Source organism: Pogona vitticeps, chromosome 1 (genome assembly GCF_051106095.1).
Source record: "Pogona vitticeps strain Pit_001003342236 chromosome 1, PviZW2.1, whole genome shotgun sequence".
NCBI lineage: Eukaryota > Metazoa > Chordata > Lepidosauria > Squamata > Agamidae > Pogona > Pogona vitticeps.
The window spans coordinates 316,987,830-317,003,167 of NC_135783.1; the positions used below are offsets into that span (position 1 = coordinate 316,987,830).

Genomic DNA, 15,338 nt, shown 5'->3' on the forward strand with positions numbered 1-15,338 from the left:
CTTGGACAAGTTCTAGCATTTTGAGTTCTGACAGCTTCCAATTTGGATGCCTTCCAGTGTCAATAAAACTTGTTCAAGCAGAACCTTACCTGGTTTTCACCACATCGAGGGGGTGCATCAGGCAAATTTCTACAAGACCTGTAAGATGATAGAGAAGAGAAGCCTGGTAAATACATTTGATCTCTCCCGTTATTGAAGTATCAAATATTCCAATCCAGAGCATGTTCAGGAAAGAGAACAAGTACACTAAAAAGAAATGTACATTTTCTAAAGGTCTTCTTTATGAGAGATAAAAGAGTTTTGTAACAAAAATGGAGTTCTCCTCAAAAGATGCTGTACTGTACTGTATAATGCTGAGCCAAGACATGTCTGGTATGAATATAACAATGGCTGAGAAATTTGTTCAGTTTGCATTTCAGTTTGAAATTGAACAAATTCAAGAGCTATGCACCTCCTGAATGGAAACATGAATCAAAACACAGTTAGACTTGAAATCTGTAGTTTTCTTAATTTTACTGTAAATATCGAAAAATGTATACAAAAAGTGTACATCTGAAAAAGTATGCACAAAAAAGGAATAAACTGAAGCTACACCAGAGACAACAATGGCAAAAATATTTCATTCAGTGAGGGAGAAAGAAACACTTGAAAAAAATGTACATTTGAAAAAAATGTACGAACTTGAAACTTTTTCAAAAAGTTACAAAAATGGCTGCATTTTGAAAAAATGTACACAAAATAGTATGCAGATTCAGCTATCCTTGTTCAGGTGACTGTTAGAACAGCAACCCTTTTCAGTTTCACTAGTTTCAAAGTTAGAATCAGTCTTCAAGGTATATTGAAATTGTGAAGGATTGATGTGGCTGAAACAGTCATTAGTTCTGTAGGACATATCCAGCAAGCACTGCAGCACACCAGTGATCATATGAAAAAGGTGGCTACCATTGTTCTTGCAAAACCACTTGGCATTTAAAGCTTTTTGCAGTGATTGGCAAGAGATAAGGGTGGAACAGAACAATTATCTGAGATCTGCTGAAATAGAAAGACAGAAGGGGTGAAATGTAGAAAACAACCCCCCAAACTAAAGCCCTATTCAGTCACTAATGAAATGTGTGTAGTCTAAATGTGCTGAGAGGGGCTTGCTATCAACATCCCTCTGCCCTCATGCTGAACACAAATGACTTTCTGATGAGGGAACAGTTGCTATCTCCTGAAAGAGGGGTTTTAGCCCTCACAGACGGGCTACCGAGGTACACCAATCTCCTGCTCTTCAAACAGCAGGAGGCTGAGAAGTGCAGGACATTTCACAGCTATTTCCCCTTTCGCAGAAGGGTGTGAAAATATTCATAAGGCAATTTCTGCTGTTGACTGCTTAATTAATGTGTTGGCTTTACATGTAAATGGGTCCATTAGCTTTTCATATATATCAGATTTACCAGTCAAATACACATCATACAGTATCTCACTTAATACAGCCCAGATGGACATCTGGAGAGGAGTCTCCACATACTGTACATGCAGTATTCCTCTACATGCACAACACATTTTCAGGCAAATTATGTATTTTGGAGGCACTATCTCAGCAATATTCCGTGCAACTGGTAACTTCTTTCCAGTGCTTGGAAGAATTGCTTTTTAAGATAAACATTCCCCAAATATCCCAGCTAGCAGGGAGCTTGGGAGCTGCATCCAAAACAGTAACCTTTCCAAGCTGTGCTTCTAATTAGGCATTGCTTCATCTGAACTGGGGTAAAATTCTTGTCCTGGCAAAACAAGGAACATCTGGAGGTTGCCTGGACAAGAGGGCCACAGTCATTTAGAGGGCTTTCTGTCTTCTCAGAGCCAAAACTGCTGTGGGGGCATTGTGACAACAACATGTTGTGAGCCTAATTTACTGGGAACATGGAGTGACGAGCAAAGTATCCCTTAACAATAATATTAAAGCAGCAGCAGCAGCAATGTGTTGGAGCTACAAATGGGTATGAAAAAATTGTAACAGACTACTAAAGTTTGTAAGCTACTGAAAAAGGAGGAGCAAAGTCAGGAATCAGTCCTACTAGTCTACGTGCTACTTCCTGCCTTCAGAAGCTATGTGCCTTTGAATGAACATGAATTTCTGGAGGACAACTATGGAGAGGGCTATAATGATCAACGGGATTGCACAATTTGTGAAGTGAGCACATCTAGTTGTCCGCTGCCTAAACAGACAGGCAGGACCCTTCTTCTGCTCTTGGGAACCAAGCACCATATTTCCTATACCACTGTGGAAACCTGCAGGCCAAGGTAGCTAATGGTATGATCATTCTTGTGCTGGAAGGCTATATTTCTTTTTTTAAATTAATATTTTTATTGTATTTTTTTCTACTTTTCTATCCGTTGCAAGCAGAGTGATTTATTACAATATGTTCCATTCATTTCCTCTTGTCTTATACTCTCTAACATAATATTAATCTAATCTATTCTATTTAAATCAGTGTAGATTTCATCCAGGTATATGAGGTTCCCATTTATTATTATCCAGTCTATCATTTAGTGTATCAAACATTTTAATACATTTTTGTTAATTTCTCTGGTGTCACATACCATCTGTAAAATATTTTGTATATATTTTCTTTCAGATTTATAGATTTTTAGTCATTTTGATATTTCGTTCCCAAATTTGTGACCAGACACTTAGTTCTATATTATGACCTATATTTTGAGCCCATTTTACCATGCAGTTCTTCACAATTTCATCTTCCAGGTTTTGCTCCATTAAAGTATTATATAAACCTTTAATCAATTTTTCCTCTGAGTCCAGCAACCCCTTATCCAAAGGTATTTTATTTTTCTGAAACCCTGTAGCTATATCTCTAATTTAGCTAGAGGAAAGTACTGCTCCTCAGCTTGACCAGACAAAGTGATTTGAGAAGTCAGTAGGGTGTGGTGAATGGCCAACTATATAATTGCTGAGGCATTCTTTGTGCTTTAATGTGAGCACAAAGAATGAGCATCATCATACTGACTAGCAATGTAGATTCTTTCTCTTGCATTGCCTACTAACTTAACATCTAACTATGAGGCTATCTGTGACTATGCTCCCGATTCTAGACCTCAGTTCTTGTTTGTCTGACTTGAAGCCTTGGGCTCATCTATGGCTCTAAAAACAGACACCCATCTTACCCAAGGCTTGACGATATTTATTTTCCTCAAGGGGCTATTTGGAATTTCCAAAATCCTGCTTTTGGCATGAAAATCACATTTCATAAAAACATGGTGGAGCATTCAGTTTAATTTTTTGGCCTCTGTAAGAAAACAAAAATTAATGCAGGCATTTTCCCAGCAAATGAATCAGATGGAGTCCACTTCTATTGGCAAGATATATGTTTTGGTAACTTCAAAATTCTATTAACTTTCTGTGTTTCCTAAAGAATGAAAATCTTTTCTTTGTTCTCATCATTTAATTACACAGTAGGTTTGCATAGTTAGTCAGTTTCCCAGGGCATCGCTCTCTCCATAATAATCAAGAATGTATACACAGATATGAAAAGGGGATGGCCACTGCAAAAGTATGATTGTCCATTAACTGCCTGTTGTAGTTGTAGTTGTAACAACAACTGCAGCCAACACAAGTCCCACAGAAGCAGCAGTAACATTCAGAAGACAGAGAAGAGACTGAAGGCCAACATCCCTGCTTCTGTAAGAATTGCTCCAGAACGAGAGAATGGAACATGGGAAACTTCATTTGCTGCAGGCTAGAAAAGCTGGTTTCTGTTTCTTGTACTAGCATCTGAATACAACTATACCATACCGTATGCAGCCAGTATAATAATAATGTGCCATTAAGTCACTTCTGACTTATGGTGATCCTTTTCAGGGTTTTCCAGGTAAAGAATACTCAGAAGTGGTTTACTATTCCCTCCTTCTAGGGACACCCTGGGACTGTGTAGCTTTCCGAAGGCCACACAGGCTGATTCCACTTCACAGGAAGCATAGTGAGCAATCAGATTCCCAATCAAACTTGCCAGCCAGATACCTAAATCACTGAGCTATCCAGCCAGGTATGCAGCTACATACCGTAGTATGGGCAAAAGTCAATTCACTTTTACAGTGTATCCAATAGTCCATGTCTACATGCTTGCCTTTTTTCCTGCTGCTCCTTTGCCCATGTGGACATCCTGTCACTTTCAACGAGGTAAGAACATATGGAGCATGCAGAACACTATGCCAACACAGCAGTTACCCTTCACATTTCCCCATCAGGATTCTGCCTTATGATACTGATTTATAGTTCAGCACAACTGAAAGTCTCAACACTGAACATACAGATGTCAACATGATACACATAAGCAGTTGTTACACAGGATGCCTGACAAAGGGCAAAATGAAGTGGTAACGCATGAGAAAAAATGTTGCTATCCTGTTGAAAGGGTTTGCACTACGCAGGCAGTAGCAAAACAAAAATGGGAAGGTGATCTCCTCCACACAGTTTGGACTAAAACTACTGTAAACCCTAGTCAATCTACCCAGTGGCCACTGAACATGGGGATTGTCTATGCCCTCTTTAGTAGAATTTTAATATTATAATATATATTTTTATCACCACTTTAACCGTTGATGTAAAAAATATAAATTTGTTGCAGGGTGGCATCTCCCTATCTTGTGCCCTATAAATGTTTTAGAATAAAATGCCCATAATCCACCTTCCATAGTTAATGCTAGCGGGGAGAACAGGCATTATAATCCTCATTTTATAGAACTACATTCTGGGGGAGGTGGCTATAAGTCACAATGCCCCATAAACCTAGAAACAGGTTTGTCTTCAATACACTTGGCAGAGGTCTTAAAATGATCTTTGCTACTGACATCCGATGTATTTACCACAAAGGAAGAGTTAAAACATACTGATATCAAAATAAAATATACACAGAGAGAATTAACACAGTTATATAGACTTCTAATGTGTGCATTTTATTGCCGATAGCTCCCTTAGAACAGAAGGCACGATTCACCCTCTTAAATGTGCTCTACTCATTTTCCTGGAATAAGACACCCACAGAGGAAATAAAATACAATGGAAATTTGCTCACAGTGAGAAACACATGTCAGGCACTGTGCACTATACAGTTAGAATGGTATGTATTTGTTTTGGCATTCAAACCTGTAATATTAGAATGTACACAACACTAATAAATATTTTGATCTGCGCCTTGATGTTGCCATGTAAAATATATATCTGATTTATGAAACTGCTAAACATGAACTGAGCTAACAATTTTATTTTGTCTTGATTTATGAAAAAATAAAACCTAAAATAATTTCCTCTCAAAATCAGCACCTGTGCTGCCAAAAAATGCTCTGTAAATGACAAATGCTTGAAACACCAATAAATCTTGTACTGCCTTGTTTTGTAGAGCTGAACTAGAAAAGATGCAATTATTGAGTCACACCAGTTTCCAGCAAAAGTCATATTTGGATTATGAGGCTGTTCTAGAGCATTTCTCATATACTGAAATATTTTTCTGATTTGTGGCTAGAGGATTCCAGAAGTTGACTGAATGGGGATTTCTCAGAGGCATAGACCAAAAGGAAAAGTAAAACTTTCCAAGCTGTAAGATTTATTTTCACACGATTTCATGTTTTTGTATTGTATTTCAAAACACAAAATAACACAGTATGTTTTTCTTCCAAACTTGGAATAACTAATTACAACTGTGCAAGTAACAAAACCATAGAATGCCAAGATTATAAGTGTAGTTTGTGTTGGATTTTGGAGTGGATGGGGGAGAAGTGGCTCTGTGGAACCAAAATGTTCTAATCTGTCGCACAATAGTTTGTTTGATCCCTTTTGACCAGATTGTCACAAAATTTGGAAACTTTATCTAAGGCAGACAGCAGTCAATATTCACTTCCTAGGAGCATGTTGAACGTACATATAAACCTGGTTAGGACAGCACTGAAAATAAACATCATCTTATTGTTAACAACTGGCTTAGTTCTCATGCTAGATTTATTTTATATTGTATGGGTACACTTAGATTTTGTACAGTGAAACAAAATCTAAGTGACAGCTTCAACGAGGCCAATCCTAATGATGTGAAAAGCAGCCAAGGAGAATATAGCTATAATGGATCTAACAATACTCTTTACAACACTGTAATTTAGGTTATGAAAATCCTCACAAAATATTTCCACAAATCTCCCCCAAACCCAAAATGTAATTTACTTTGCCGCAGATTAATGCTCCAGGACTTTGAACGTGTTAGCCTACAAGAGAGATACTGTCCTAAAGGCTATGGGAATTTGCAGATACGTACCTCTATGATCCATTTGTTAATCTTAGCTAGAGTAGATCCACTAAATCAGTGGAACTCCCATCACTGTTCACTTTCCAAATGCAATAGACCTATGTAACCAACAATTGGTTTCAGGCTATCTCTATAACCTAAAAATAAAGATATTTCTTTATAAATGTACTATACAGGCATTCACATATGAGGAGACAAATGTGTTATCCCCACCCCACCCTCTGTTCCTCTGTGTGTACTAACAACTTGAAACAACTGCAGTATAGAGTTGCAGATATGGATAAAAGTCCTGTTGAGGTTTTCATCAACAGCATTAAAATCAACACAAAAGAATAGCAAGCTAACCCCACTCCATCCATATGTGGAAAACATAAGTCAAAAAGGACAGTAGCCTCTACATTGCAGCATTCCCACCCATATTTTTTTTCTGGGTTCCTAACCATGTCAATAGTTTCACGTACCAACATGTCACATTGAAAGCCTTCACATGAAGTGGGGTCTCTTATCTCAGTCTTTTGCTCTCCACATCTTTTCTATGCAAGAACAAATGGGATAGAGGTACTATAACCTCTTCCTCCTGTGTTGATTTTAACGCTTTTAATAAATGCCTTGACTGAGTTTTTATTGATATCTATATATCTTGGTTTACAATTTTTATGAATGCAAAATATCCTTGGAATTGGCAGCAATATATATATATATATTAAAAATTGTTAAGACAGTGCATCCACACTTTACTGCTATATACATCTTCCCCATTCCTGGTATTTTTGAGACACTGAATTGCAATTCTGTGTTGGTAAGCAGAACCAATTGCTTAGAACACTTCAAAGCCAGAAAGCACCATAAATAGTTTCATAATTCAAATTCAACAACAATTGTCTTTAACTCAGGAGCTTATTTATTTGCAAACAGAATCATGGGCTTGATGAGACTGGTGTTACCAAGAATCAACTAGCAGAAGATTCCATCATTCTGTCTCTAATACAGTATAATTTTCCTGTGAAATGACCATAGATCCTAGATGAGCATATGACCATATATGTAACCCCTCTTGAAACATAAGCTCAGTGCAAAAATATGAGAGGAAAAATCAACTTGCCGTATAAACAATTAATATGTACATTATTTCATTCTCCTTAGATACCACATCCCTACCATATGTAGAATAAGCTGTTTCAGTAATGCCAGACTTCTAATTGTTAAATGAATGAGAAGCAATACTGAGGGAACAGTACTGATGTAGCATTTAACAATAAATAACTACTAATCTTTACAATCACTAATCACCCTGTTTATTTAATATACAGAAACTACACTTTGTGAGCATCTGAAACTTTCTGCAAGGGGAATGGGATTAGAAACTACTGTTCATTGTTAATGCTATGGCAAGCTCTGTAAGCTTTGTTGTCATTCACAGGTAATACAGTAATACAGCCTAACATGACAGACATGGAAGATCGCCCTGCCTCACCTTGAATTCAAGTATGTACAAGACTGAAATAATAGTTCAGGTCCAAACTCAGTTACTCTATAGCTCTGCTGGTACAGCTTCAGTTACTGTACTAGAGCCCAGTTATTTGCATATGTAGCAATTTGTATTGTACTGGTCTGTGAATTATTAACTTACATGGTCAAGAAATACAAAAATACTGTAGTCAAAACACATTTTTTAAAAAAGGTGGTGGAATCTTCAGATTAGTTCTAGGGAGGTACACAAGGAAGAGGAAGCCTTGTTTTATGAACTTATGTCTACTTCTGAGACATAAGATATTGCCCACATTTAGAAGATACAGTATACAAAAATTAAAAACAAAAAGAAATCAAGCTAAAACAAGTTGGAAGGGTTGGAAAAATAAGGGCATTATAGGAAGCACCAGGATAATCTCTCTGGGGAGTTAATTCCAAGATGTGAAAGCCACTCTTGAAACCACTCTTTCCCTTGCAATTACCCACCATATTTCACATATGGGGCAGTCAAAGAAGAGTCTAGGGAATATTTTAGGTCCATGGAAAGTGACAGACACACAGTAGTCCTAAGAACTGTGAAACTGAAAACCATATACAGTATATCACAGAAGTGAGCACACCCCATAACATTTCATAAATATTTTAGTATATCTTTTCATGTGACAAAACTGAAGAAATGACACTTGGCTACAATGTAAAGCAGCGAGTATACAGCTTGTATAACAGTGTAAATGTGCTGTCCCCTCAAAATAACGCAACACACAGTCATTAATGATGTTTAAACTGCTAGCAACAAAAGTAAGTACACCCCTAAGTGACAATGTCCAAATTGGGCACAAAGTGTCAATATTTTCTGTGGCCACCATTATTTTCCAGCACTGCCTTAACCCTCTTGGGCATAGAGTTCACCAGAGTTTCACAGGTTGCCACTGGAGTCCTCTTCCACTCCTCCAAGACGACATCGCAGAGCTGGTGGATGTTAGAGACCTTGCGCACCTCCACATTCCATTTCAGGATGCCCCACAGATGCTCAATATGGTTTAGGTCTGGAGACATGCTTGGTCAGTCCATCACCTTTACCCTCAGCTTCTTTAGCAAGGCAGTGGTCATTTTGGAGGTGTGTTTGGGGTCATCATGTTGGAATACTGCCCTGTGGCCCAGTCTCTGAAGGGAGGGGATCATGCTCTGCTTCTGTATGTCACAGTACATGTTGGCATTCATGATTCCCTCAATGAACTGCAGCTCCCCAGTGCTGGCAGCACTCATACAGCCCCAGACCATGACACTCCCACCACTGTGCTTGACTGTAGGCATGACACACTTGTCTTTGTACTCCTCACCTGGTTGCCACCATACATGCGTGACACCATCAGAACCAAATAAGTTTATCTTGGTCTCATCAGACCACAGGACACGGTTCTAGAAAGCCATGTCCTTAGTCTGCTTGTCTGCAGCAAACCGTATGGGGGATTTCTTGTGCATCATCTTTAGAAGAGGCTTCCTTCTGCGACGACAGCCCTGGAGACCAATTTGATGCAGTGTGCGGCGTATGGTTTGAACGGGCTGACCCCCCCCCCATTCAACTTCTGCAGCAATGCTGGCAGCACTCATACGTCTATGAGTCAAAGCCAACCTCTGGATATGATGCTGAACATGGGCACTCAACTTCGTTGGTCAACCATGGCGAGGCCTGTTCTGAGTGGAACCTGTCCTCTTAAACTGCTGTATGGTCTTAGCCACCATGCTGCAGCTCAGTTTCAGGGTTTTGCCAGTCTTCTTATAGCCTAGGCCATCTTTATGTAGAGCAACAATTCATTTTTTCAGATCCTCATGTAGTTCATTACCATGAGGTGCCATGTGGAACTTCCAGTGACCAGTCTGAGAGAATGAGAGCGATAACACCTGCTCCCCCTTCACTCTTGAGACTTGTGACACTAATGGCTCTCATGACACCAGGGAGGGAAAACGGCTACTTGGGCCCAATTTGTACATTGTTACTTAGGGGTCTACTCCCTTTTAGGAGTACACTCCTAAGACATTAATGGCATTAATGGCTGTGTTGTGTTATTTTGAGGGGACAGCACATTTACATTGTTATACAAGCTGTGTACTCACTGCTTTACATTGTAGCCAAGTGACATTTCTTCAGTGTTGTCATATGAAGTACTAAAATATTTATGAACTGTGAGGGGGTGTGCTCACTTCTGTGACAAACTGTATTTGTGTGTGTGTGTGTGTGTGTGTGTGTGTGTGTGTGTGTGTGTGTGTGTGTGTGTGTGTGTGTGTGTAATAAACGTTTTTCTTTTTGTTTATGGTAAGAGATAGAATAGTGAAACTTGGCATAGATATTACTAGGATCCCAACTCTACTATTGAGGTGATTCATATTTGAACTGGCCATACAGGCTGGGGGATTCTGGGAGTTTTAGTTCTCCATTGTCAGAACAAAAAAATGAAATGTCACATTAATTTTGCAGATTTTCAGTATTAAGTAACTGGATAGACTAGATCTCAACTGACTATGTGATCTGGGATCCCTGATAGTTGTACTCCAGATAAATTAGCTGGGGGATTCTGGGAGCTGTAGTCCCCTTATCTCCAAAATAGAAATACAAAATTTTGCACAGATACTACAGAGTCCCGGCTTCAAAAAGTAAACAGAAGCCATGTCTGATGGGAGATTTAGGAAGAGCGGTGATTGCACCAAAACATTAAGACCCACAACCATGAAAATACAACTAGATAGACTGTTTCTTATCTGTTATGCTGGCTAGAGAATTTTTAAAGAGTTATCATCTAAAGAAATTCAATTTCTGTCCGAGAGTCCTGGGGCTGAGTTTTAGGCAGGGTAGAAAAAAATCTGCATGTTAAAAGAAAGTTACAAGAACGAAGAAGACGAATAGAGCATTGGGGTGTGTTGTAGGGGGGGGAAATGTACAATTAATGCATTTCTAGACTGGGTGAAGTTTTGTACATTTCCTAGTATATAGTATTTTTGCCCCTACAGCAAATCCTTCTCATATGCTGGCCCACTCATACATCCCAAAGCAGTGGTAATCTTTAGTGTTCAGTCTGAATTCAGTGCAAAGACATTACTCTATTTCTGACATGTTTAAAGTTCTCTAATGAATAAAGCTAACAGTTCATGGCTGCATGGACTGTCACTCCTTGCCCCTGAGGGCCTTAATGTCTTTAAAATGGGCCTCCTAGTTTGTATTTAACTACCTTGTCCACAGAGGTCTGAAGGGTACAGCAGATCAAAGATGTGCTATACACATAAAAAACAGCTGCCCTTCATTTACCTTTAATTAACTTCATCTGACCAAATCTTTTACAGGCTCCTTGTCACATATTCAACAGTCTATAAGCCCTATGACCTGTCTATAAGTACTGTACCATTTGCAGACATTTCAGCAAAATATAAATCTGAAACTATCTACAAAATAACAATTGGAAAAGAAGAAATCTTGGCATCATGGTATAGGGTTCTTTCTTCTCTTGAGCCAGTATATTTTAGCCAAGTTACATTGGAAAAGACCAGTCTCATGTAACAACTAGGACATGAAACTATTCTCAATATTCACGTCATTCCAAAATGTGGATGCTACGCTGAGTGTCTTTGAATAAGGTTGTTGTTGTTTAGTTCTTAAGCCGTGCCCGACTCTTTGTGACCCCATGAACCAGAGCACACCAGGCCCTCCTGTCTTCCACTGCCTCCCCGAGTTTGGTCAAATTCATGTTGGAAGCTTTGGTGACACTGTCCAAACATCTCATCCTCTGTCATCCCCTTCTTCTCTTGCCTTCGCACTTTCCCAACATCAAGATCTTTTCCAGGGAGTCTTCTCTTCTCATGAGATGGCCAAAGTATTGAAGCTTCAGCTTCAGGATCGCTCTTCTCTTTCACCCTCATTACAAGGTTCTTTAATTCTTCCTCACTTTCTGGCATCAGAGTGGTATCATCTGCTTATCTGAGGTTGTTGATATTTCTTCTGGCAATCTTAATTCCGTTTTGGGATTCATCCCGTCTTGAGATTCATCCAGTCCTGCCTTTCGCATATTGTATTCTTCATATAAGTTAAATAAGCAGGGAGACAATATACAGCCTTGTTGTACTCCTTCCCCAATTTTGAACCAATCAGTTGTTCCATATCCAGTTCTAACTCTTGCTTCCTGTCCCACATATAGATTTCTCAGGAGATAGATAAGGTGGTCAGGCACTCCCATTTCTTTAGGAACTTGCCATAGTTTGCTATGGTCCACATAGTCAAAGGCTTTTGCATAGTCAATGAAGCAGAAGTAGATGTTGCTCTGAAACTCTCTGGCTTTCTCCATAATCCAGCGCATGTTAGCAATTTGGTCTCTAGTTCCTCTGCCCCTTCAAAATCCAGCTTGCACTTCTGGGAGTTCTCAGTCCACATACTGCTGAAGCCTACCTTGTAGGATTTTGAGCATAACCTTGTTAGCATGTGAAATGAGTGCAATAAAGTTCTCTTCATCAAAGGTCTAAAGGAAGTGTAGAAGAGCTTGGTTACATTTCACTTCACCACACAATATGCGTAAATGAAATTGATTCAAAATCATAGGATAGTCATATGGTATTTGAACTGCTGTTTGCATCCCCACCTGGGGGTTGCCCAACAGTGGGTAAACTTCAAGGAGTGGCAGGGCTCACCATCAGCTGTTTGGTGTGGCATGCAAGTAGCCAAAGTGTCAAATTCATCAGCTGGGAGAGGCCCCACCCCTGCAATCATTCCGGCAGCAGGCTAGCTGCTGAGAAGAAGCTGGCCTCAAATACTGGCAGGGCTCACCATCAGCTGTTTGGCACAGCGCTGCACCTGCCAACTGATTGGGGTGATGGGGGGAGCACAACTAAAGTCTGCACTGAAGAGGCTGACTTCAGCAAACAGACCACAATGGGTTTTGAAAAAATATCCTACTATCTGCTATAGTGCTGTATCAGATAGGATTTTTTTAAAAAAATGGACACATATGTGGAATTAACTTCCATGAATTGATTCCACATCCATGGTAAAATAAATTAATCTCTGGTGAGGAGTAAAAAAAAACCTCTTTGCCCCACAGAAAGAAACAGTTTCCCTGTCAAACTAATCTGTGCTTGCAAATACACTGTGTATTCACCCAAATTTAAACTGAGTTAAAACATGGTAAAGGTAAAGGTTCCCCTTGACAATTTTTGTCCAGTTATGTTCGACTCTAGGGGATGGTGCTCATCCCCGTTTCCAAGCCACAGAGCCAGTGTTTTGTCCGAAGACAATCTTCCGTGGTCACATGGCCAGTGTGACTTAGACACGGAACGCTGTTACCTTCCCACTGATCTAGTACTTGCATTTGCATGCTTTCGAACCGCTAGGTTGGCGAGGAGCTGGGACAAGCGACGGGCGCTCACTCTGTCACGTGGATTCAATCTTACGACTGCTTGGTCTTCTGACCCTGCAGCACAGGCTTCTGCGGTTTAGCCCGCAGCGCCACCACATCCCTTAAAACATGCTAAATCCAATTTTAATAGGTGGGTTTATTTTTTTTACTAATGGGACTGGGCTCTGAGTCTGTATGCACAGGCTTTCTGAAAGCTTTTGCATTTGCAAAAAATGTGCAGACTTCATCTACAAACTGATAACTACCACTGGAAATGGGCATTAGAGATACCTGTATTGCAGTTTTTAATTAATAGGAGTGCCCCCCTGTGTCCCAGCACAAACTCCTCTAACTTCAAGGACTGAGGAGATTAGCTTTCTTTGTCTGCTGATTGGTCTTCAGGACTTAAGTACAGGATTCTTCTGAACTCTCATTTCACAAACCTGAAATATTGCCTTAATCACCTCTCCACAACATTAATGGGCTTTCAGCTCCAATTACGGACTATCTTTAATGTCTGTTTCTATTTAACAATGGAATCATTATTTATCCTCAATCGGCTGCACAGGAAAGAGGACAGGACTCCAGCACCAGTTGAACAGTTGTATAGAAGGGGGAATTTCAACAGTAGCATATTGGGACTTAAATCAACTGTATATAAAGAGCACTGGGACTAAATAATCTTAATGGACTGTCCTCATTATCTCTATTATTCTTTCACAAAGGGTTTTATATCAAACCTTACATGTATCTGCTTTACAGTCTTCTATTCTGTTCTCTACTGGCTATTATTTTCAGAAAGAAAGCACTCAGCACACATACACACTCACCTGTAACCGACACAAAACCAGGCGGATAAAAATTCCCCACCCACCCACTTATATATGTTTAACTTTTCCATGAGATCTAGGTAAAGGTCAGATCAAGTAGAATTAAAATGAATTTGCAGTGGTTTGTGTGTGTGTCTGTGTGTGTTTGATAGAGGACTTATCTAATTAAACTAAACCTTAAATTAATATCTCTAAAACTGCCATGTAAAGCTATAGATCTGGAGCTCTGAAATGATTTTTAACAGAAAACATTCCCTTCTCCCAAAAAAACAACAACTATAGGATCAAAAAACAATCATATGATCACTTTTCTGTCCCAACATATTTGATTCGACTCTGTAAATTCAAGAAAATACATTTTTAAAATCTGCTACAACTGGCTTGCCTGCCATATTTGTAGCTGACTGCGCCCCACACTGTAGCCATTTTGTGTTGAAATCCCAACACAATCTCTAAATTTGAGATGACTAATGGACAAGTGGTCTGATGATATAACACTGTCTCATTCAATCACAGATTCGAGAAAATAACTCGGTGAGCCCAAAACAGACCTTCAAGCCTCAAAGCACACAGAGGCAAACACTCTCTTCTTTTACACTTGCTGCCACCAGGTGATCTTTAAATCACCATTACTTCAGAAAGATTCAGGTCCACACTTCAAGTTCTTTTAAATAAAACGTTGGTATATTGATTACAGAGATTCATAAATATCTTCAGTAGCTAATCACATCTAAATTTCCCAAACTACACACTCTATTACTCTGTCTGGCTTTTCTCTCCTGCCTGACTCTTACATTTCTCTAACTGACTCTATCTCTCTTAATTTGACTTAAAACAACCTCTCTAAGTCTCTGACTCCGCCTCTTATAGCATCTGTCGGCTCCACCTCTCAGCAACATGAATACAGTGGTGCCCCACATAGCGACGTTAATCCATTCCAGATTAATCGTCGCTATGAGGAAACATCACTAAAAGGATCGAAAAACCCATAGGAACGCATTAAACTTGCTTTAATGCGTTCCTATGGGGCCCAAACTCACCATTGAGCAAAGTTCCTCCATAGCGCCACCATTTTCGCACCCTCGGTAAGCGAGGGCAGGGAGCGAAAACACTTGTGGCGGCCATTTTGCGCGTCCGGTGGCCATTTTGGAACCGCCGATCAGCTGTTCTAGGAACATCGCAATGCGAAGATCGGTAAGTGAAATGCTTACCGATCATTGCAATGCGATTTTCGTCCTATCTAACCATCGCAATGCGGTCGCATTAGCAATCTAAAAAAATAGATCACTATGCGAATTCGTCGTTAAACGGTGCGCTCGTTATTAAAGGCACCACTGTATTCATAAACCATTACATAATACAACAAGAACAATAGA

General features: G+C 39.6%; 1 protein-coding gene across 1 annotated transcript in view; it reads right to left on the reverse strand.

Annotated features, from left to right (window-relative positions):
• SLC25A21 (solute carrier family 25 member 21) overlaps positions 1-15,338 on the reverse strand; it is a 359,073-nt gene that overhangs the window by 168,999 nt on the left and 174,736 nt on the right. The window contains exon 2 of the mRNA XM_020801990.3: positions 90-138. Coding sequence (XP_020657649.1) covers positions 90-138 — 49 coding nt within the window. The remainder of the gene's footprint in view (positions 1-89; positions 139-15,338) is intronic.